This window comes from Canis lupus, chromosome 20 (assembly GCF_003254725.2).
Source record: "Canis lupus dingo isolate Sandy chromosome 20, ASM325472v2, whole genome shotgun sequence".
NCBI lineage: Eukaryota > Metazoa > Chordata > Mammalia > Carnivora > Canidae > Canis > Canis lupus.
The window spans coordinates 39846703-39865465 of NC_064262.1; the positions used below are offsets into that span (position 1 = coordinate 39846703).

Genomic DNA, 18763 nt, shown 5'->3' on the forward strand with positions numbered 1-18763 from the left:
CCACAGGGGTCAGGAAACCAGTCACGATGGGTGTACTGCTCCACAGCTACTGATGGAGAAGATCTGGCTCACAGGTACAAGGGGTGCAGCAAAGCCTGAAGCTCATCAGACTTGGGACTTTACTGCCTTTGTCTTTTCCTCCTCCTTCCCTCAATACAAGGAGCCTCCTCCCAGCCCTGCCAGCCCTTACCTGTGACCCTGGACTTCTCAGCGTCTGATGTCAGCCTGTAGCTCTTACGGGAGAAAGACATGCCGGACCCCTTGGATGCCATCCTTCATCTCTTGTGGGCAGCCAGTGGTCCTGGGGGGCTAAACCAGAGGGAGGGCCTGTCTATTTGAAGCCAGCCAAGGGCCTCTGTACTGACCTCAGTTCTGGGGTGGCAAGAAGGCCTGGGAGCAGGTGAGCCAGGTGTATGCACACTCATACACAAACCAATCCCAAGCCACAAGAAAGCAGAGGCATCCCAGTTTCCTACACAGGAAGGGTGGCTGGGGCCTGGGCCCCACCATGTTCCAGTTCCGAGCACAGTGCTGGGCAGGGAGTAGTTGCCAGATAGAGGTTTGTTGTACCAAACGAAATGTCTCAACCCCAGGAAAATTGAACCAAAGGGTCCAAAGTGAGTTGGCCTAGAGACAGAGACCCTGTTTCCTTCTCAGGGTCTAGACCCACACTGGGTCTAGTTCATATCCAGTAGAGAGAACCCTATACCACATCCCCCCAAGTGTGGTCCATCATCCAAGGGCTTGGTGCCATCTCCAGCTATAAGTCCTACTATCACCCAAGGCCAGGATCTTCCCTTCTCTTGTCCAAAGGCTTGCTAGTTTTCTTCTTCCCACTCGCACACACAGCCTTTCATCCCATCAGAGCACCACCCTTGCCTAACCGTCATTGCAGACCCTGCTCTTCCCACTGCTGTCCACCCCTCACATGTCATAGTGTTGCCGCAGCTGCCTCAGAAGATGCACTAAGTCACTGGTGCCTCAGTGATCCAGAGCTAGGCTGTCCAATGCAGTAGCTGCAAGCCATATGTGGCTATTTACGTTTGAATTAAAACTTAAAAATTCAACTTCTCAGATACACTAGCCACATTCCAAGAATTCAGTAGCCACGTAGGGCTACCAGTTACTGTCGTAGACACTGAAGATACAGAACACTTCCGTCACCACAGAAAGTCCTATTAACGCTAGTCTGGAGCCTGGCCTTCTAGCACCTCTGGAGACCGCACTCCCTTCTCTGCAGCCCAGTTCCTTATCTCACCTCACACAGGTCTCTGTTCCCACCACACACCCTTGCCCATTCACAGTCTGCACCACGCCTGCCCCTGGGGAAGATGACTGTCCCGCCTTGCCGCCTACGACAGGCCCTCCGCAGGCGTCCATGACCGCTGCCCCTCTCACACCAGAGGAGGTGCAGGGCAAATTAGACCGGGTCACTCATTTGATCAGCAAACCTTCCAGACACCACTCTGGGTGTCAGGTGCTGAGGACCCAGGTGACAGGGGGACCTTGACGTTGCTCGGGGATTCCCTGCCACGTCGATCCTGTCCAGCCCCGCTGAAGGATCCTGGCTCGGCGGAACCCAACCGATCCCATCTGGGAGCCCAAGGACGCAAAGAGCAGCGCATGTCTCCCCCCCAAGTCGCCCCCGCCCGGCCCCAAGCTCCGGGGGATCCTCCAGGCCAGCTCCAGCCCGGAGTCTCTCATCACAGGCTGCAACCCCTGAGCGGCGAGCACCCTCACGCTGGGCCGGCTGCGGCCGCAAGGGGAGCCGCAGGGACGCGCCCCGCTCGGAGCCCAGCCGCCCCTCACTCACCCCCAGCCTCGGCCGCGGCGCCCCGGCTCACAACATCCGCCCAGCCTCTGGTCTACGGTGCCCGTCCGGGGCCAAACCGCGCGCTTGTCGCGCACGCGCATCGGCCCGCGCCCGGCGTCCGCGAGAGAGCCCCCTCGCGGTCTCCAGCCAGGGGGTTCCCGGCCTCGGCTTGGGCAGACGGCTCAGCTGCCTCCGACCCCGCCTGCGCAGAAGCTCCTAACCTCGCCGGGTCCGAACGCTGCTCCCTACCTGGGAGGCCCAGGCCGCCTACCTCAGCTCCTACCCGTCCTTGGAGGTCTGGACCAGAGATCCCTAGGAGGTTTGAAAGGCTTCTGGCCGGGGCTCCTGCTACCTGTCATTCGCACTTCCCTTAGGGCCAGACAGGTCCCCTCACTTACCTTTCCTGGGATGGCACCTGTGGCTCGGCAAGAGGAGCCTCTCTGGGCTCTGCTGCCAGGGGCGTGGGCTGACCTGCTTACAGCTGGCGGTGATAAGTCAGCAAAAGGGGCAGGCTGCTTTAACGCTGGGTCAGGGAACATTTGCCACTTTACAGGGAAAAGCTGAGGCTCAGAAAAGATTAATATACCAGCAGGGACTGGAACCCAAGCTTCTGGCAGCAACCATGTCCACACCATCGTTCCCTTCAGAACACCATATGCTGCAGGGGGTCTCCAATCCCACCCCAGAGCACATCAAGTGTTCCCATTGAACCTTTCCAACACCTACCCACTACATAGGTCAGGGGCTAACCGTTCCAGAGTAACGGCCCCTGCATTTCACCCAGGGGCCTGGCCCCACCCCCATTCTTGCCACTGACAGGTCAGACTCCAGCAGGCCTGGGGTGGGGGTGTGGAGGCAGAGCCACCCAATCCCGTAGGGACAGGTTTCACAATTTCCCGGATGGGCCTGTGGTGGGTCACAGTGCAACTTCCAGCCAGGAGGATGGGGTGGCTCCCACTCCTGCTGCTTCTGACGCAGTGCTCAGGGGCCCCTGGTGAGTGCTCCCCACCCTGATCCCCATATGCCTTCAAGAAGGAGTCAGCCCTAGGCCCATCCTGCTATTCAAGCCAGGAGTTCACTTTCCTAGTAGGAATGGAGCTGCAGTGAGAGCTCTTGGCTTCTTGTGCAGAGCTGGGCAGCCCCAGGAATACATATAGGCATTTCCTACTTTAGGATGTCTGCTGTAGCATTGAGGCAGTGTGGGAACTGCACAGATGCATGCGCACATGCAGGCAGTTATCCCTCACGAGCCTGATCTAACACTGACTAACCTAGCGTATGCCCTAGTGCTGATGAGAGCCCAGACTTGGAGTCAGAATTCCTGGGTTGGGTCTCTGCCTGGGTAATAGGACAGCTCTGAGCCTTAGCATTCTCAGCTATGAGATGAAATAAGCTCCATAGGACAAGCACCATCACCCACTGCTCTCATTATAGTGTAGGTTTTAGACTTGAGCCTAGTGCCTTGCCTAGTAAACATGACCACTAGTGATAACTACCATGTCTGGGTCTGCTTCTCCCACTCTGTACAAGGGTCTGACCCCTGAACATGCCCATTCTAGAGGCCTTGTAGCTTTGATCCCCTCAATGAAGTGTGGATGTGCCGACATAAATGCACTGACATGCATTCCTATCCCCGCAGGGCAGCGCTCGCCCTTGAATGACTTCCAGGTGCTGCGGGGTACAGAACTGCAACATCTGTTACACTCGGTGGGGCCTAGGCCTTGGCAAGAGGATGTGGCAGATGCTGAGGAGTGTGCAGGGCGTTGTGGGCCCCTGCTGGACTGCAGGTAAGTGACTACAGGATCTAGATAAGACTGGGTGGCAGGTGAACCTAGGTGACCCTGTGCTTCGTCCTCCCAGGGCCTTCCACTACAATGTGAGCAGCCACGGTTGCCAACTGCTGCCATGGACCCAATACTCACCCTATACAGAATTGCAACGTTCGGGGCACTGTGACCTCTTCCAAAAGAAAGGTAGGTGCTGTGGAGAAGGTGGGCCTGTGGAAGGTAGGTGCTGTGGAGAAGGATAGGGCTGCCGAGGTCTCGGGCCTCATTGACAGTGAGGTCTCTTGCTTCCAGACTATGTGCGGACCTGCATCACGGACAATGGGGTCAAGTACCGGGGCACTGTGGCCATCACCACTGGCGGTCTACCCTGCCAGCACTGGAGCCATAGGTTCCCCAATGACCACAAGTAAGCCCTCCCCTCTGCCTGGCCTGGCCCCTGCCCCCACCCTAACACGCACTGATGCATTGCTGCTCTCTATCCCCAGGTACACGCCCACACTCCGGAACGGCTTGGAGGAGAACTTCTGCCGCAACCCTGACCGGGACCCTGGAGGTCCCTGGTGCTACACGACAGACCCTGCAGTGCGCTTCCAGAGCTGTGGCATCAAGTCCTGCCGGGAGGGTAAGCGACTCTAGGTCGAGACTGGAGGAACATGCCCACTCCCGTCCACGAACCCACCGGCCTTGTCTTTCCAGCCGCTTGCGTTTGGTGCAATGGCGAGGATTATCGCGGCGCAGTGGACCGCACCCAGTCGGGACGCGAGTGTCAGCGCTGGGACCTGCAGCATCCGCACGCTCACCCCTTTGAGCCGGGCAAGTACGTGTGGGCTGGCTCGGCACCGCGGGGGCCGGGTTAGGGGAGAGCCCAGGGCTCCAGGGGCCAGACAGGGCGTGAGTCCCAGGGTCTTGTTCGCGCCCCGGTGCCGCCCCCAGGTTCCTTGACAAAGATCTGGACGACAACTACTGCCGGAATCCTGACGGCTCCGAGCGGCCCTGGTGCTACACCACTGATCCGCAGGTGGAGCGAGAATTCTGCGACCTCACGCGCTGCGGTAGGGCTCGGGGGCGGGGCCTGGGAGGGCACCTGGGAAGCGGGGGCGGGGGGGCGTGGCCTGCCTGGGGAGAGAGGAGGGACGCGCCGTGACCCCGCGGAGGGCCCAAGGGAATTGGACTCGGCCTCAGCCCAGCCCCAGCCGCGGTGTCAGCTCCCACCCGGGCTCCGACCAGCCTCGGTCTATCAAAGGGTCCGAGGCACAGCCGCGCCATGAGTCCACGACGCTCAATTGCTTCCGTGGGAAAGGCGAGGGCTACCGGGGCACGGCCAACACCACCGCCGCGGGCGTGCCCTGCCAGCGGTGGGACGCACAGAAGCCGCATCAGCACCGTTTCGCGCCGGAGAAATATGCTTGCAAGTGAGGTGGCGGGCCGCCGCTGGGGGGCGTACCCTTGCGGCTGAGATCTCAGGAGTGGGGTCCCGGGGCGGGGTTTGAAGGAAGGCGCGGTGGGCTGCGCCTCGCCCGGAGCTGAGAGGAGCTCCCGCCCAGGGACCTTCGGGAGAACTTCTGCCGAAACCCCGACGGCTCGGAGGCGCCGTGGTGCTTTACGTCCCGGCCTGGCATGCGCGTGGCCTTCTGCTATCAGATACCGCGCTGCGCGGACGACGTGCGGCCGGAAGGTAAGCCCCAAGCTGGGACTGGAAGCTTGGAGCGGGAGGGCTGGGGCGAGAAGGCGCTGACCGTCGCCCCCACCCGCTGCAGACTGCTACAACGGCGTGGGAGAGCGGTACCGCGGCTCGGTCAGCAGGACCCGCAAGGGCGTCCCGTGCCAGCACTGGTCTGCGGAGATGCCGCACAAGCCGCAGTGAGTCCGTCCTCGCGCCGGCCCTTCCTGGACTAAGGCCACGGGCTCCACCTGGGCATGGCCCTAAGGCGGCACGCCGTCGCCTCTCTAACTGGAGCCTGGCAGGAGTTTGGGATTCCCCTGCTGAGACTGTGCCCTCTCCCGCCCAGGTTCACAGCCATCTCCGCCCCCGACGCGCATCTGGAGGAGAACTTCTGCCGGAACCCGGATCGGGACAGCCACGGGCCCTGGTGCTACACTACAGATCCGGGGACTCCATTCGACTACTGTGCCCTGCGGCGCTGCGGTAAGCGCCACGCTCCCTTGAGGCTTGCCCCCAGCCTCCACAAACAAAGGCTGGCTCCTTCAACGCAGGTGAACTTGGTTCTTTCAGATGATGACCAACCACCATCCATCCTGGAGCCCCCGGGTATGCACTTGGGCCATTTGTGGGTTGGGGCCTCTAATGGGGCCTCCATCCAGTTTCCTGAGGCCCATTCTATCTCCCAGACCAGGTGGTGTTTGAGAAGTGTGGCAAGAGGGTGACTCGCCTGGACCAGCAGCGCTCCAAGCTGCGAGTGGTGGGGGGCCAGCCTGGGAACTCACCCTGGACAGTCAGCTTACGCAACCGGTGAGACACAACTGCCTCTCTCCAAGAGAGGAGCCAAGGGTATATCCTTATCTCCTCTGCCCTTATACCAGGGGAGTGGGAACCCGTGTTCCTGGCCTCAGAGATCCTGGCCAAGAGATGGCAAGTCCAGCCTGTGTCCTGGAACTCATTGTTGTCTCCTAACCTCCACTCTTCCAGGCAGGGCCAGCATTTTTGTGGAGGATCCCTAGTGAAAGAGCAGTGGGTACTGACTGCCCGGCAGTGCTTCTCCTCCTGGTGAGCCTCCCTTGGGTTTGAGGATCCAGTGCCACCCCCCATCTTTGTCTTCCCCTTAGCTACTTTTCCCAGATGAGCATTGGGGAAGCAGTCTATGAGTCATGACTAATCTAGCAGAACTTCTCTCCCAGCCACGTGCCTCTCATGGGCTATGAGGTGTGGTTGGGCACCCTGTTCCAGAACCCACAGCCGGGGGAGCCAGGCCTGCAGCAGATCCCCGTGGCCAAGATGGTGTGTGGGCCCTCAGGCTCCCAGCTTGTTCTTCTCAAGCTGGAGAGGTATGACAAGTCAAAAAGGTGTGTGGTGGGCCTGAGCCTTGTGGACTTACATGCTGAGCACTCTTGTTCCCATTAAAGACCTGTGACCCTGAACCAGCGAGTGGCCTTGATCTGCCTGCCCCCTGAGCGGTATGTGGTGCCTCCAGGCACCAAGTGTGAGATCGCAGGTTGGGGTGAGACCAAAGGTAAGAAAGAGCACAGTGCAGGGGCATGGACTATCCCAGGCCAGGAGGTCTAGACTCAGATGCTACCCAGAGGGCCCTCTCCTCCCCATTCTTATCATTGTAGGTACAGGGAACAACAAAGTCCTAAATGTGGCTTCACTGAATGTCATCTCCAACCAGGAATGTAACATCAAGCACCGAGGACGCATACGGGAGAATGAGATGTGCACTGAGGGACTTTTGGCCCCTGTGGGTGCCTGTGAGGTCAGTACTGGGGCACCCGTTCCCAATGTAGAGAAGGCCCAGGAACCTGAAAGTGTACTACTTCATCCCCAAGGAGGCTAGTGTCTGCCTTGGCCCAGGGCCCCCTTACCAGTTCTTTCATCTACCAGGGTGACTACGGGGGCCCACTTGCCTGCTTTACCCATGACTGCTGGGTCCTGGAGGGAATTATAATCCCCAACCGAGTGTGTGCCCGGCCTCGCTGGCCAGCCATCTTCATGCGTGTCTCTGTATTTACGGACTGGATTCACAAGGTCATGCAGCTGGGCTAGGCCCAATCTCAATCTCATGTACTTTGGAGAGCACAGAGCTTCCTATCAGACATAAAGCTGCCTCTTCTCTTTATACCTGTGCAGGGTGCTTCTTAGCCTCTGCTGGGAAATCAGTGGGTGTACGCCCTTGCTAGGGCCTAGGTGGCTCAAGCCTAGCAGTGCTGGGCGGGGAAACCTCATTTAAGCCTACCTTAACCTGCAGGTGCTGTGGAAGGGCAGGGCCTCACTAGTTGCCTCGATAAAATGGTGGTAAGAGAAGAGGGAGCTAGCCTGGTAACAGGCAGCAGCTGGGCCTCTCACTGTCCCCTCCCCCTCACACTGGAGGTGGGTGAGGTCCTTAAAGTTACCACACCCAGGGCCTATGGTCTCTGAACCTCAAAGATGAGGCTGGAGTTCGGGATGGCTTGGTACAAAGTACCAGCAGGAACCATACTCTGTGTCCTCATTTATTATGACCGTAGAGCCTACATTCCTCGGCTCACCCATCCACAGAGTCCAGAGTCCAAGAATCCTCTTGCTGATCTTTCAGACCCTGGGGCTCTCCAAGACCGAAGTGTGGCTTATGCCAACCAGCTCATGCAGGGAGGCAGAGCTTCAGCTGCCCAAGTGTGTGTGCAGCCACAGCACAGCATTCATGAAGCTGTCTGACTCCACCTCCACTTCTGAAAGTGCATGGGTGCTTTTGGGATACAGCAGGAGCCTGTAGTTGTGCAATAATGTTTCAGGTTGGAGGGTTCTCCCCTGCTCCCCTGCCCACCAGCTGTCAGGGCTGTCCTGCCACACTCACCGAACAGGCACATTCCGGGCCTTGAGGGCACGGTAATACTCCATGCCCTGCTTGAAGGGCACACGCCGGTCCTCCTGGCCCAGCATCAGCAGCAGCGGCGTCTTTACCTGGGGACATGGGGAGTGGTGGTGAGCTGGGCTCTGGATAGATTGGCAGCACACCAGGCAGGGGGAGGACCACATACCTGAGGGGTATACTTGATGGGTGACTTGTCCAGCATCTCAGCCCACACACTGAGATCTGGCAGGCAGTCGCTGCTATAAGGGAAACCAGCCTCCACCACGCACCTGTAAGAGATTGCACTGAAGCATGCCCAAGGAGCCCTGGAGCCTGTGGGGGCTCTATGTGGGGTATGAGACAACACAGAGAAGGGCAGGGACCTGTGGAGCACACCCACCAGTCAGGGATGTCAGTGGAGCCCATCATGGAGGCAATGTTGATCACAGGGTTCCTCGCCACACAGGCCCTATAGGTCTCAGGGTACTGACCAATCAGGTGGCAGGAGAGGAAGCCACCATGGGAACCACCCATCAGAGCCACTCGGTCAGCGTCAAAGTGTTCCTCCTGGAGCACCTGCTCTACTGCAAACTACAGGGTGGGGCAGAGTGTGCTGCAGCTGGCTGCCCACCTGAATGAAACACACCCCAATACGGTTGACCCTCCAGCCTATCCAGAAGCCCCAGCCCCTGCTACCTGGACATCCTTCACATCCTGGTGGCCCACTTTGCCAGGAAGGGAGAGGATGCTGTCCTGGCCAAAACCCGTGGAGCCTCGATAGTTCACTGGAGGCCAGGGAGGAAGCAGATAAGGTGGTCAGTGACATTCCCAGCCCCCTGGATGCACTTTCATCCCTTGTGAAGTAGGCCTTAGGGCCAGCTGCACCACAGACTGTCAAGGCATGGGGCCAAGAGATTTGAGGCTATTGCCCAGTGACCACAGTACCATTTCCATGGAAGTCCCATGTTATTTCATGTTGTGACCACGCCGTGGAGCCTGAGGCTGGGCCATTACCAGGCTGCTGGTGCCAGGCTGCAGACAGGCCCGGAGACTAGGGTGCTACCCGTGGTGCTTACAAACCAGGCCACCCATCACCCTCCACAGCCCTACCACTGCTGTAGGGCTCTGCTTACTCACCTAGGAGTACTGCAAAACCCATCTTGCAAAGCATGGCTGGGAACAGCATCCAGGCAGTGACAAAGGATGAATGGGGTCCCCCTGCAGACATGGAGCAGAGAGTGAATGAGCCAGCTAGGATGGGCAGTGGGAGGGCAGCAGCTCTTAGACTGGATGCTTACCGTGGGGCATGACCACCATGGGCACTTGGGTCTTATCTGGAGGGTTGCTGGGCTGTAGAAGGATTGCTTCAAAGTCAAGGCCAGCTGCAGGGAGAAGGCAGGAGTTAGCAGAGCCAGTGCTGCTGCTGAGGTGTTTCCCCAGCAAAGGCCTGAGCTGCAGCTGCAGGTCTAGGGCTGACCTCTGAAAGAAAGATCTGGTCAAGGTAGCCTGCATCAGGACACCTGGGACTCCAGGTGGCTCATACTCCTCCTGTCTTAGTTGGGAGACCCACTCTGTCAGGACAGCATTCTAGATGAGATGTGGTCAGAGGCCTCGAATAAGGTAGCATCTTTGGGCTTTGGTTTCCCTACCACAGAGGATCTGGCCTGGTGATGCCCAGTCCTGATATCCAGACTAGGTGCCCACATACCCAGGCACTACTCCCCATGACCATGCACAAGAAGAACAGGAGGTCTCTTAGAGGTAATCCCAAGAAACGTCACAATGTGAGGGAGGGGCACAGAAGGGGTAATACGTGCAGGGAACTTGGGAGGTGTCCCTCTGCCCTGGCCCAGCTCACCGAACTGTACATTCTCTTGCTCTGGGGGTGGCTGCAGTACCCGGATGGCCCAGGAGATGTCAGAAATAGGCTCGGCCTCTTCCAGGGACACCCACAATACTGTCTGCTCCTTCCCGGCAGGAGGCAGGAACCCAACTTTCTGCCAAGGGGAAAAAGTGTGTCATAGGTGGCTTGGCTGCCTCTGCCACGTGGGAGGTGGGCAGCTCTCACTATGCTAGGCCTTTTACCACCTCGAGGGTACATCATAGACTAATGCTGTGAGCCGGTATATGCAGAAGCACTCCCACATAAACACACACCCTTCCCTCCTGAACTTTTAGGCTCTGCTGTGTCCTCTGCTGTGCCAGAGGACTGGGCACTTTCCTGGGTACCCTATTCTTTATAGAGCAGACCTACACCTGGTAGTAGCTCCCCATGGGTGCCAGACCCCTATGGACCATGCTGGGCTGGGACCACTTCTCGGCCTCCCACATGCTGACCAACCGCAGTCAGACTCAGGCCAGCTCCCTGACCTGGGGAGCTCTGCCTACACAGAACCCTCACTTCCTGGTCCGGGGCCCACCAACACTCACCAGGCTTGGGGGCAGGCTGGGCGTGGAGAACTGTGCCACCATGAGGTCCCGGTCAATTGTGAGCAGCTTCCAGCTTCCACCTGACCCCCCTGGAGAAGGCAGATGCCACCACCTTTCCCCCACCCACTCCCTGCACAGTCAGAGCCCCAGGGCAGTAGCTCTATGTCAGAGTGTCCCTTTCATCCCGAGAAGCAAAGGAACACCCACAAAAGGGTTGTCACAAACACCCAACTGCACACAGCCTTGGGTGAGCCTCTTGCTTAGTACCTCGTTCAACCAGCAGATGCTAAGCCCAGGGACTGGCAAATCTGGGGACACAGCCGACCATGGCATGTCCACCTACAACTTAGTGATTGCAATCAGCAGGGGTGGCAGGTAGGCCTAGGGGGGTGGAGTGGTGCTGATTCTGGGCATTGGGGTCCAAGGAAATTCTTAACCAGGGACTGTATGATGAGATACAATTTAGGAACAATATTTTGGAACTTCTGTGGAGGAAGGACTACAGTTAGGGCAGGTTGAGAACTCAAGATATTTTAGGGGCAGAATCAAAGGCCCAGATAAGAGAAGGATGAGGGGGCCAACGTAGAGTTTCTCATGGGCCCTGGGATAGCAGAGTTGCCTTTGCCTGAGGTTTTGGAAGTTGGGGGAAGGATGACTCTGGCAGATCTTGGCAAGAAAGAATTTTGTAGGTTTGAGAAGCAGGGGATGTGCTGAGTCAAGGCCTGGTTGTGCAGAGCAGAGTGGAGCAGGGGAGGCAGTCTGTTGGCTGGGAAGGTCCTGCATGGTCAGGGTCCTTGCAAGATGCAGTAAAGGCTGCGGGACAGTCAGTGGTGCAGAGTGGCCAAGGGTGCCACTACTGCCCCATGTGCTGGAGCTCCATTCCCACCCCTGGCCTGGCTGGCCTGCTCACCCGCCCTGCTCACCAGCGGTCAGGGAGGTCACACTGCCCATCTGGGTGTCCACAACAAACAGATCCTGAGGCAGAGGGGAGGACACATGTGGTACCACATCCAAGAGCCCTATGGGTCCCTCTCCCACCTCTCGACCCTCTTAGGGACCCCTGGGCCAGGCCAAGGCTGTGAACAACTATGGCAATGGCTCTTTAGTTGCCACTGGTAGTGGTATGGAGGCCTGGACTCAAATCCCAGCCCCATCACAACTTGCAGAGTGACTCTGGGTAAAGCAAGGAATGCCTCTGAGCCCCTGAGCTAGTATGAGAAACAAATGATATCACACTAAAGAAAAAGAATCTTGGCACACTGTGAGTGTCCTTACCCACATTTTTTCTCCCCATCTCCATTAGCTCTCTGTTTAGTGTTTGGGGACCCACCTGGTGGCAGCTGCCTCGTCCCCCAGCTGGAAATGCCTGGGGGAAGGGGAATTGTACCTCAGCCTCAGGAGAAAAGGCCAAGGGCTCTGCTGTGGGGCACCAGAGCAGGCAGGCAGTCTCCTTAAGAAAAAGTCCAGGACAGGGGCAGGCAGGGCCTAAAGGGGCTTGTAAGACCTGTGGCAGGGCATTCCACCCAGCAGTGTGTATATGCTATGCCCTGGGCCCAGGGTTCCTGGAGGTTGGTCGGGGGGCTGCCTCTCAACATAGGGCCCCTTACCTGCCGGCTACGCTGGGCTGAGTCAAAAACCACTCTCTGGCTGTCAGCTGACCAGCATCCCAAAGGCAGAAGGCTGCAGTAGATCCCAGAGAAGTTCTCTGCAAAGATGGGAGGGCTGAGGCCACATCCAGCAGTGGAGGTATGGGAGGTCAAGCCTATGAGGCCAGCTGGGTTGGAGAACTCTCCACCCCCCAGAACCCCTGCAACTGTGACAGAATGGCAGTCCTATACATGGGGGTACCTGAGGTGATAAGGGGCTGCCTGAAGAGGGGGCTGGGGGCAGAGGCCTCTGAGTGCCAGGAGAGGCAGAGCTCAAGAGCTTCTGAGAGCAACCATAGCTGCTTGGAAGAAATGCACTGGGTCTCCTATGTGTTGCTCTTACTGAGCCCCTGGTAGGCACCAAGTGCTATAACCAAGATGATACTGTCTGTCTGTCCATGATGGTGCTCAGCAGAATGCCTGGCAGAGGCACTCTGAATAGATCTATTCAGATCTATTCATATAGATCTATTCAGACCTATACTCTGAATAGATTTAGAGGGGGCTGAATAGATTCCACATTTGATATCACTCGTTTAACCCTTACTATAATGCTATAAAGAAGACAGAGGCTACCACCACCCACAGATAATAAATGGAAGCTCAGGGAGATGAGGATGCTGTCCGAGGACCTGTCATGGTTAAGAAGAGATCCCACTGACTCAGCAGCTTAGATAGGACAAACACTACAGTGGGGGCTGGGAGCAGGACAGTGTAGCACCCTTGAGCTTGTGGCTTCTCCAGGACTTTCCAACCTAGTGTGCTTTCTGAGGCCCCCCCTTGAGCAGAGGCTTTAACCAATCACTGGAAACACAAGCTCTGCCTAGGAGTTGCAGCATGGAAATGAAATCATCTAAATCGGGCAGCCCCGGTGGCGCAGCGGCTTAGCGCCGCCTGCAGCCCGGAGTGTGATCGTGGAGTCCCGGGATCGAGTCCTACGTCAGGCTCTCTGCATGGAGCCTGCTTCTCCCTCTGCCTGTGTCTCTGCCTCTCTCTCTCTGTGTCTCTCATGAATAAATAAATAAATAAAATCTTAAAAAAAAAAAAAAAAAAAAAGAAATCTAAATCCCCTGCCACCTTGGGCGACTCTGATCTCAGCTTTGGTCCTGCTGACTTGTATCAGAACTGTTCCCTAAGGTGAAGGTTCTGTTCCCCATGCAGGCTGGACACGGGGCTGGCCCAGCAGGGTGGGACACTTCAGATAGAAGCCAGAAAAGAAGAGCTGAGGCAGCTGGCCCCGCACAAGGATAACAGATGGCAGGAAAACAGAGCTGTAGGCTCTGCTGCACCTAACTGGAGACATACCCCTTACCTCCCAGTTGCCGAGGGACGACATCCACCACCACCGAGGTGACCTTGGTATACCAGTCATACTGCAAAAGAACACACTGGTCAGGCCCACCAGGGGACTGGCAGTGTCCTGAGGGCACAGAGCTCTTTACCCATCCTCTTCTCTGACCACCCTGGGTAGCCTCGGGGGAGGGGAGGACCTGAGACAAGCCTGATGTATTTCTTTTCTGGTAACCTGGACAGATGCCCAAAGGGGCCTGGGACTTTCCCAAGGAGTTGCTCTTGGGCAAGGACTAATACTTTGTAACTGCCAGCTACATCCCAGCCCCTTGTTGAGCCTGATCACGGGCAGATGAGAAGCAAAGGGAAGAGCATTCTTGTAGATAGAGGAGGCTCTAAGGTGGCGGGTCCTGACAGTGCAAAGCCCCATGCCAGCACGCTCAGCCTCTAGGTCCTGCCCTAGGAAGACAGACAGAACTCACACCATCACTGCACCCAAGACAGGAGGTCCAGTGAGGGGCCCATGGGGAGATGAAACTGACCCTTCAGCTCCCATCCACCATCGTTTCCTTTTGCTCACCACTCCCCACCCTCCTCCAGCTCACCAGACACAGCTGGCTACACTGATGATGGGGGACCAGAGATGGGTACCGCAGGTAGACAATGCGACACTGGTCTGGGCTCAGCCGGGGAGAAGACACAGCCAGAGAGTCATCTGAGAGAAGCTCTAGACCAGACGAAAATGTGAGCATCATGCAGGCCGGTAGGGCCAGTGTATGTGCCAGCAAAGCACAGGTAGGCACCAGCACTTACCACATTGACCCCCAGTGAGATCCACATAGTATAGGGCTGACCTGGAACCACCAGAGAGACACTCAGTTTCAGGCCAGACTAAGCTGAAAGGCCCCCTGCCCTGCCCCGCTTCCTCACCTGCGATTGGTGCAGAAGCGGATGCCCAGCCGGAAGGGCTCATGCCACCAGCCTACAAACACCACGCCTGTGTCTCCAGGGGCCCAGAATGCCTGTAAACAAAACCCCAGGGCAAGGGTGAACAAGGGGCAGCGGCTCAAGCAGGGCCCCCACACTCCCAGGAGTGAGGCAGGTTGAGTCAGTGCTAACCTGTCCAGGGGACACACTCTCAGGGACCCCTTCAAGCACAGAGATGTTGCCACTCTCGACATCCAGCACGCAGAGCACAGGAGTGCTTTTGGAAACCATGTTTTCTCCCCAGTCTTCATAAAACACAAACTGATCCCCCTAAGAATACAAAATACTCAATGTCCAGCCTGTCTTTCCTCCCCAGTTCTGACAGGCACGATGTGGGCAGGAAGCACACCGAGCCCTAGGCGGCCCCGGAGGGCCTTCACGGACTGGCCATAAACATGAGCACCTTGATGGCCTGGTCTGGTTTCTTCGGCCTGGCCATCTCCTCATCACTGCTGCTGACGTCCAAGGCTTTTGTCTGAAAGAAGGACTCAGTCTTCGGGCGCTTCTTCTCTGCCACATACAACAAGTGTGTCTCCGAGTGTGACCAGGACAGGCAGCCAAAGCAGTCTGGGTGTAAGGAAGGCTGATCAGGGGGAGACCTGGGTGATGGCTGCCCCTCCTGTCCACCCTGTCTCTCACCAGCCAGCTGCCTACCGTCCTCGTACACAAGCCCATGTTTCTCCAGCAATGACAGGTTGAAGCTCTTGAGCTTCCGGTTCTTCTCCCAAACCTGAGGACATCTGGGTGTCAGGTTACCTGCCCCCCCCAACAGAGCCTCATCTGTGGGACTGAGCCCCCCGTTGCCCACCACCTGGTCCCATACAGACTCACCTCCAGGAACTGCTTCTCCTCCCCAGGGCTTGTGCCTCCAGCCTTGCGCAGCACAGCTTTCATGGCGCCCGAAGGAGAGTCTCTGCTCAGCAGCCTGAGGAGGACATGGGGTAGGAAGTCGGGATCACCACCCACACAGTCCCATCCTGCCCCCTTATTGGCCACAACCTCTTAGACAAGATTCTTGAGACTGGTCTCACCTCCGCCCCTACAGCCCTTACAGCTCCATCATGGCAGCTGGCCTTGCCTCTCTTGCCTGGGGCACGGGCTCTACTCTCCCCAGCCCCCCTGAAGCTCCATGGGCTCTAGTTCAGGCTCAAGTTTGAACAAAGTCTCCAGTGCTCATCAGGCCATGTCAATTGAGACCACATGAGCTCCCAAGGGGCAAGAACCTGGCTCCTAGTCTTCCTTCAGGGCCCTACCTGCACCATGGCACATGGCAGGCCTTCATAAAAGGCTTGCAGATGGCTGTGGCCTTGCCCACAAGCTTCTTCCCTCAAACTTACTCCCCCCGGGTCTCCACACTGTTGCCTGCAGGCCCTGAGAACACCACTGAGTCCCCATCATGGAACACCAGGTACTGGCGGCAGAATCGAATGTTCTCCATGCGTTCCAGGTCCCTCTGGGTCCACTCTGTGAGGAGGCATGAGACTTAATTTGAGCTGACCAGTCCCAGTACAGGCTCCTTTCACCCCCTCACAAGGAAGGAAAGCCCAGGCCACCTCTGCAGTCTTTCTGGATATGCTGGAAGCAGGAGGGACAACACCTGGCCACAACTCAAGTCTAGGCCTGAGCTAACAGCATGTCAGAGAGAAACCACTACTGCTCCCAGCTCGTACTCCCACCCTCATACTTGAGGGGAGGCTGGCACATGTATGGGATATGGTGAGGGGTGAGCCTACAAGGCCCACACCGTGTATCCCGGTCTGAATTCTATTCCCACACCGTCAACCATGCACTCAAAGGCATCGTGCCTTAACACACCGGGCAGCGTCCCTCACACACCTGTATGAGGGTGCACCCTCCTACACCCACTTTCTGCAAACCACTCGAGTGCACTGTCAAGCAGCAAGCCCTCCACATCTCCCGCTTCTCCGCGAAAGTGCACCGCCCCGGAATGGGCCCGCCACTCGATCCCCCTCCAAACACACACCGGTGTGCACCGTCCGGTAGCGGCCCCCGTACTGCGTGGTGACATCCGGGCCCAGGCTGGCGGCGCTCAGCGCGGGCTGGCGGCTAAGGCCCCGGTACAGCGCCGCCGCCTCCTCGGGCTCGTTCAGCAGCACCTGCGCAGGGGACACACGAGGGTCAGACCCGGCCCGGGCTGCAAGGACCACGGGCACCGCGGGCCGAGCCCTCACCTGGCGCTCCATGGTACCTCTCGGCCGCCGGGGCGGGGCGGCGCGTGCGGGCGCCCGGAAGTGAGGCTCCAGAGGGCGGGCTGAGGAGCGGCTCCGCCTGCGCCACAGCCGTGCCGCGGGAGGGGCGGAAGCTTCGACCAATGGGCGAGGACCCTAAGCAGGGGGCGGGGCCTCGAGGGTGAGGAGGCGGGGCCTGTGAGGGAGCTGTCTGAGCTTTGGACCCGGAGTCCTGGAGGCGTGGGGGGCAGGGGCCTCGAGGGAAAGGATCAGCCTCTTCGGGGCGGGCGGGCAGGTCAGAGTCCAAATCCCAGGCCTGGTGCTGGGAGGGGAGGGAATGAGGTGTCCGGGGAGAGAAGCTGGCTCTAGGAAACGGAACACAGGATCGGTCTCTAGACAGTGCGAGGCCTGTGACCGACGACGAGGCCCTCGTGGGTGGGGTGAGGCCTGAGTCAGGAATAGCCAGTGGGATGAAAGAAGGTCGGTCGGACGGGGGTAGACCCTAGGAAGGATGCGGCCGGAGAGGGACACAGATCAATGGAGCTTTGTAGATAGGGGCGGGGCGGCGGCTGAGCCCATGACGGTGAGGGCGTGGCTCGGGGAGGCGAGGTAGGAGCCGAACGTTCCCCCACAGGCATCACCACCCGCCGGCCTGGGACTGATCGTTGGCTGCGTACTTGTCCTTTACGAGGCAAGCATTCACCAGCAGGTGCCCGACCGTTGGCTCCGTCCTTGTCCATTACGAGGCAAACATTCACCAGCAGGTGCCAGTCCATGCCAAGATAAGGAAAGATCATCCCCTCAGCTGGGAAAACTCGAGCTCCATCCTAACCCAGCAAGAAGCCCAACAGCCAGGTCAGGCCAGACTCCCTTCTCTGGGCTTTGCTTATCTTTGCATTCATACTTGGCAGCTGAAGTCAGAGGTGGGGTCGTGAGAGGTCAGCGGCTGGGGCCAGATGTCATAGGTCATAGGTGACAGAGGGCAGAGCAAGCTGGCTGAGCGAGCTTCCAGGCAGATGAGAGGGATCGCGCAGAGCCCTGGGTCGCAGGGCAAAGAAGGGCGGATGCTGAGCTTTCAGGGTGTCGCCTGGGCTTATCGGCCACCAGGCCTTCCCCAAGAGCTATCTGTCCCTGCAGCCCTCAACCGCCCCACTTAGTGTGGCACCTTGCTGGGGATCGCGAGTGGTTGGGTTTCTTCTACCTGCCTCCCCAGGCTTCGTTCAAAGCTCTTGGGTGCAGAGGGCCTGATGGAGGTCGGGCTCCACATAAAACCAGAGAGCTTCCTGTGGATAGGAGAATTTGGATAGGCAGGCTCCCTCAGCACAGTGGCACAGAACTGGGTGGGCAATAATGGCAGAGGAGGGCAGGAGAGGTTAGGCACCAGTCGGGCGAGTAGGGATATCCCCTACTCCATTTACCCTGAGCCTGGCTGGTCTTCCATACCTCAGGGACCTGGCTTGCTGCACCCCTCCTTGCCTCTGACTGAGATCTCCATTTGCCTGCACTGTAGCTTTCCCTTCCCCATCAACCACATTGGACTAGTTAAGTAAAAACAGCCTCCACTTTCTGAGGTCGCTTGCCTTTGTGGGCACCAAGTATGTACAGGCCTGTCAAGGCCAGAACTGAGAGCAGAAAGGGTGGCCCCAGTCACCAATCTGAGTGGACCAGAAGTTGGAAACTAGGATGTTCACTAGTGTTGCTTATTTTATTAAGGAAAACCATGACCATGATGCCCAGCCTTTAGGGTGTGTACTATACACTGGCTATAAACTCATCGTGCAGCTGTCTGGAAGCTGGGCATTGTAGGATAAACATCTCATTACCTGGGATGAACATGTAGAAATAAACAGGAAGCTAGAAAACAGAAGGTATTGTGCCTTCTGGTTTCTGTTTAAAATGAAAAAGAAAAACAAGAAAGACCTATGTCAAGATACTAATTCTGGAGGAAGGTCAGAGGTGACGCTGATGCTATTTTCTTTATCTGCATTAAGAAAATTTCCAGCAGCTCTGGGTTACTTTGGTAAGGAGGTTCTCCCATCCTTTGGGGGAAGGACTATAATCTGGCCACCTGGAAGAGTTGTGGGATTGAGTAGACACGGCAAGGCAGATAGATGTA

At 57.7% G+C, this 18763-nt stretch overlaps 3 protein-coding genes across 18 annotated transcripts in view; 1 reads left to right on the forward strand and 2 right to left on the reverse strand.

Moving 5' to 3' along the window:
• The window catches only part of RNF123 (ring finger protein 123), a 30423-nt gene extending 26561 nt beyond the window's left edge, over positions 1-3862 (reverse strand). For 8 of the 10 annotated variants that reach the window (XR_007404283.1, XM_049098145.1, XM_035703176.2 and 5 more), the window contains exons 1-2: positions 1814-1945; positions 191-309 (exon numbers count right to left, since the gene is read on the reverse strand). Coding sequence is in view for 9 of the 10 variants with exons in the window: in XM_049098145.1 (XP_048954102.1) it covers positions 191-272 (82 nt within the window). In the remaining variant the exon portion in view is untranslated. Of the gene's footprint in view, positions 1-190; positions 310-1813; positions 1946-2211; positions 2347-3735 lie in introns of those variants that run through there. The other 2 variants (XM_049098144.1, XM_025455870.3) reach the window with 2 other exon arrangements.
• On the forward strand, positions 2668-7394 carry MST1 (macrophage stimulating 1). Of its 5 annotated transcripts, none has more exons than XM_025455880.1 (18): positions 2669-2807; positions 3453-3600; positions 3674-3786; positions 3892-4006; positions 4086-4222; positions 4297-4417; positions 4534-4652; positions 4844-5012; positions 5145-5275; positions 5358-5460; positions 5610-5746; positions 5834-5869; positions 5950-6070; positions 6248-6325; positions 6457-6603; positions 6682-6788; positions 6892-7031; positions 7160-7394. In XM_025455880.1, the coding sequence occupies exons 1-18, from the start codon at positions 2714-2716 to the stop codon at positions 7319-7321; spliced, it is 2178 nt and encodes a 725-aa protein (XP_025311665.1). In that variant the 5' UTR covers positions 2669-2713; the 3' UTR covers positions 7322-7394. The 5 variants fall into 5 exon arrangements, with proteins under 5 accessions (XP_035559074.1, XP_025311665.1, XP_048954106.1 ...); XM_049098149.1 differs by having other exon boundaries at positions 4297-4413; positions 4828-5012; XM_049098150.1 differs by lacking the exon at positions 5145-5275 and having other exon boundaries at positions 4297-4413.
• A 359-nt stretch (positions 7395-7753) lies between these two features.
• APEH (acylaminoacyl-peptide hydrolase) lies at positions 7754-16800 on the reverse strand. 3 transcript variants are annotated; one of them, XM_025455877.3, is made up of 23 exons: positions 16651-16800; positions 16443-16575; positions 15796-15922; positions 15290-15383; positions 15113-15188; positions 14862-15025; positions 14591-14728; positions 14402-14493; positions 14285-14325; positions 14077-14198; positions 13494-13554; positions 12143-12240; positions 11866-11901; positions 11459-11510; positions 10536-10624; positions 9964-10102; positions 9404-9487; positions 9243-9323; positions 8802-8890; positions 8506-8696; positions 8293-8395; positions 8109-8215; positions 7754-8021 (listed from the first exon to the last, which is right to left on the reverse strand). In XM_025455877.3, exons 1-23 carry the CDS (start codon positions 16660-16662, stop codon positions 7916-7918), a joined length of 2235 nt encoding a protein of 744 aa, XP_025311662.1. In that variant the 5' UTR covers positions 16663-16800; the 3' UTR covers positions 7754-7915. The 3 variants fall into 3 exon arrangements, with proteins under 3 accessions (XP_025311662.1, XP_025311663.1, XP_048954104.1); XM_025455878.3 differs by lacking the exon at positions 11866-11901; XM_049098147.1 differs by lacking the exons at positions 15796-15922; positions 16651-16800 and having other exon boundaries at positions 16443-16579.
• Between the last annotated feature and the right edge of the window lie 1963 nt (positions 16801-18763).

What these genes read in the sequence shown, in the direction of transcription:
- APEH (XM_025455877.3), bottom strand. An exon ending in CTACCGGACGGTGCACACCG is followed by an intron (nt 15,923 to 16,442) that starts GTGTGTGTTTGG and finishes GCCTCCTCACAG; the next exon opens with AGTGGACCCAGAGGGACCTG. An exon ending in AGGATGTGAAGGATGTCCAG is followed by an intron (nt 8,697 to 8,801) that starts GTAGCAGGGGCT and finishes CCCACCCTGTAG; the next exon opens with TTTGCAGTAGAGCAGGTGCT.
- MST1 (XM_049098149.1), top strand. Translation starts at nt 2,714, where the DNA reads ATGGGCCTGTGGTGGGTCACAGTGCAACTTCCAGCCAGGAGGATGGGG. An exon ending in TGACCTCTTCCAAAAGAAAG is followed by an intron (nt 3,787 to 3,891) that starts GTAGGTGCTGTG and finishes TCTTGCTTCCAG; the next exon opens with ACTATGTGCGGACCTGCATC. An exon ending in CTGTGCCCTGCGGCGCTGCG is followed by an intron (nt 5,747 to 5,833) that starts GTAAGCGCCACG and finishes TGGTTCTTTCAG; the next exon opens with ATGATGACCAACCACCATCC.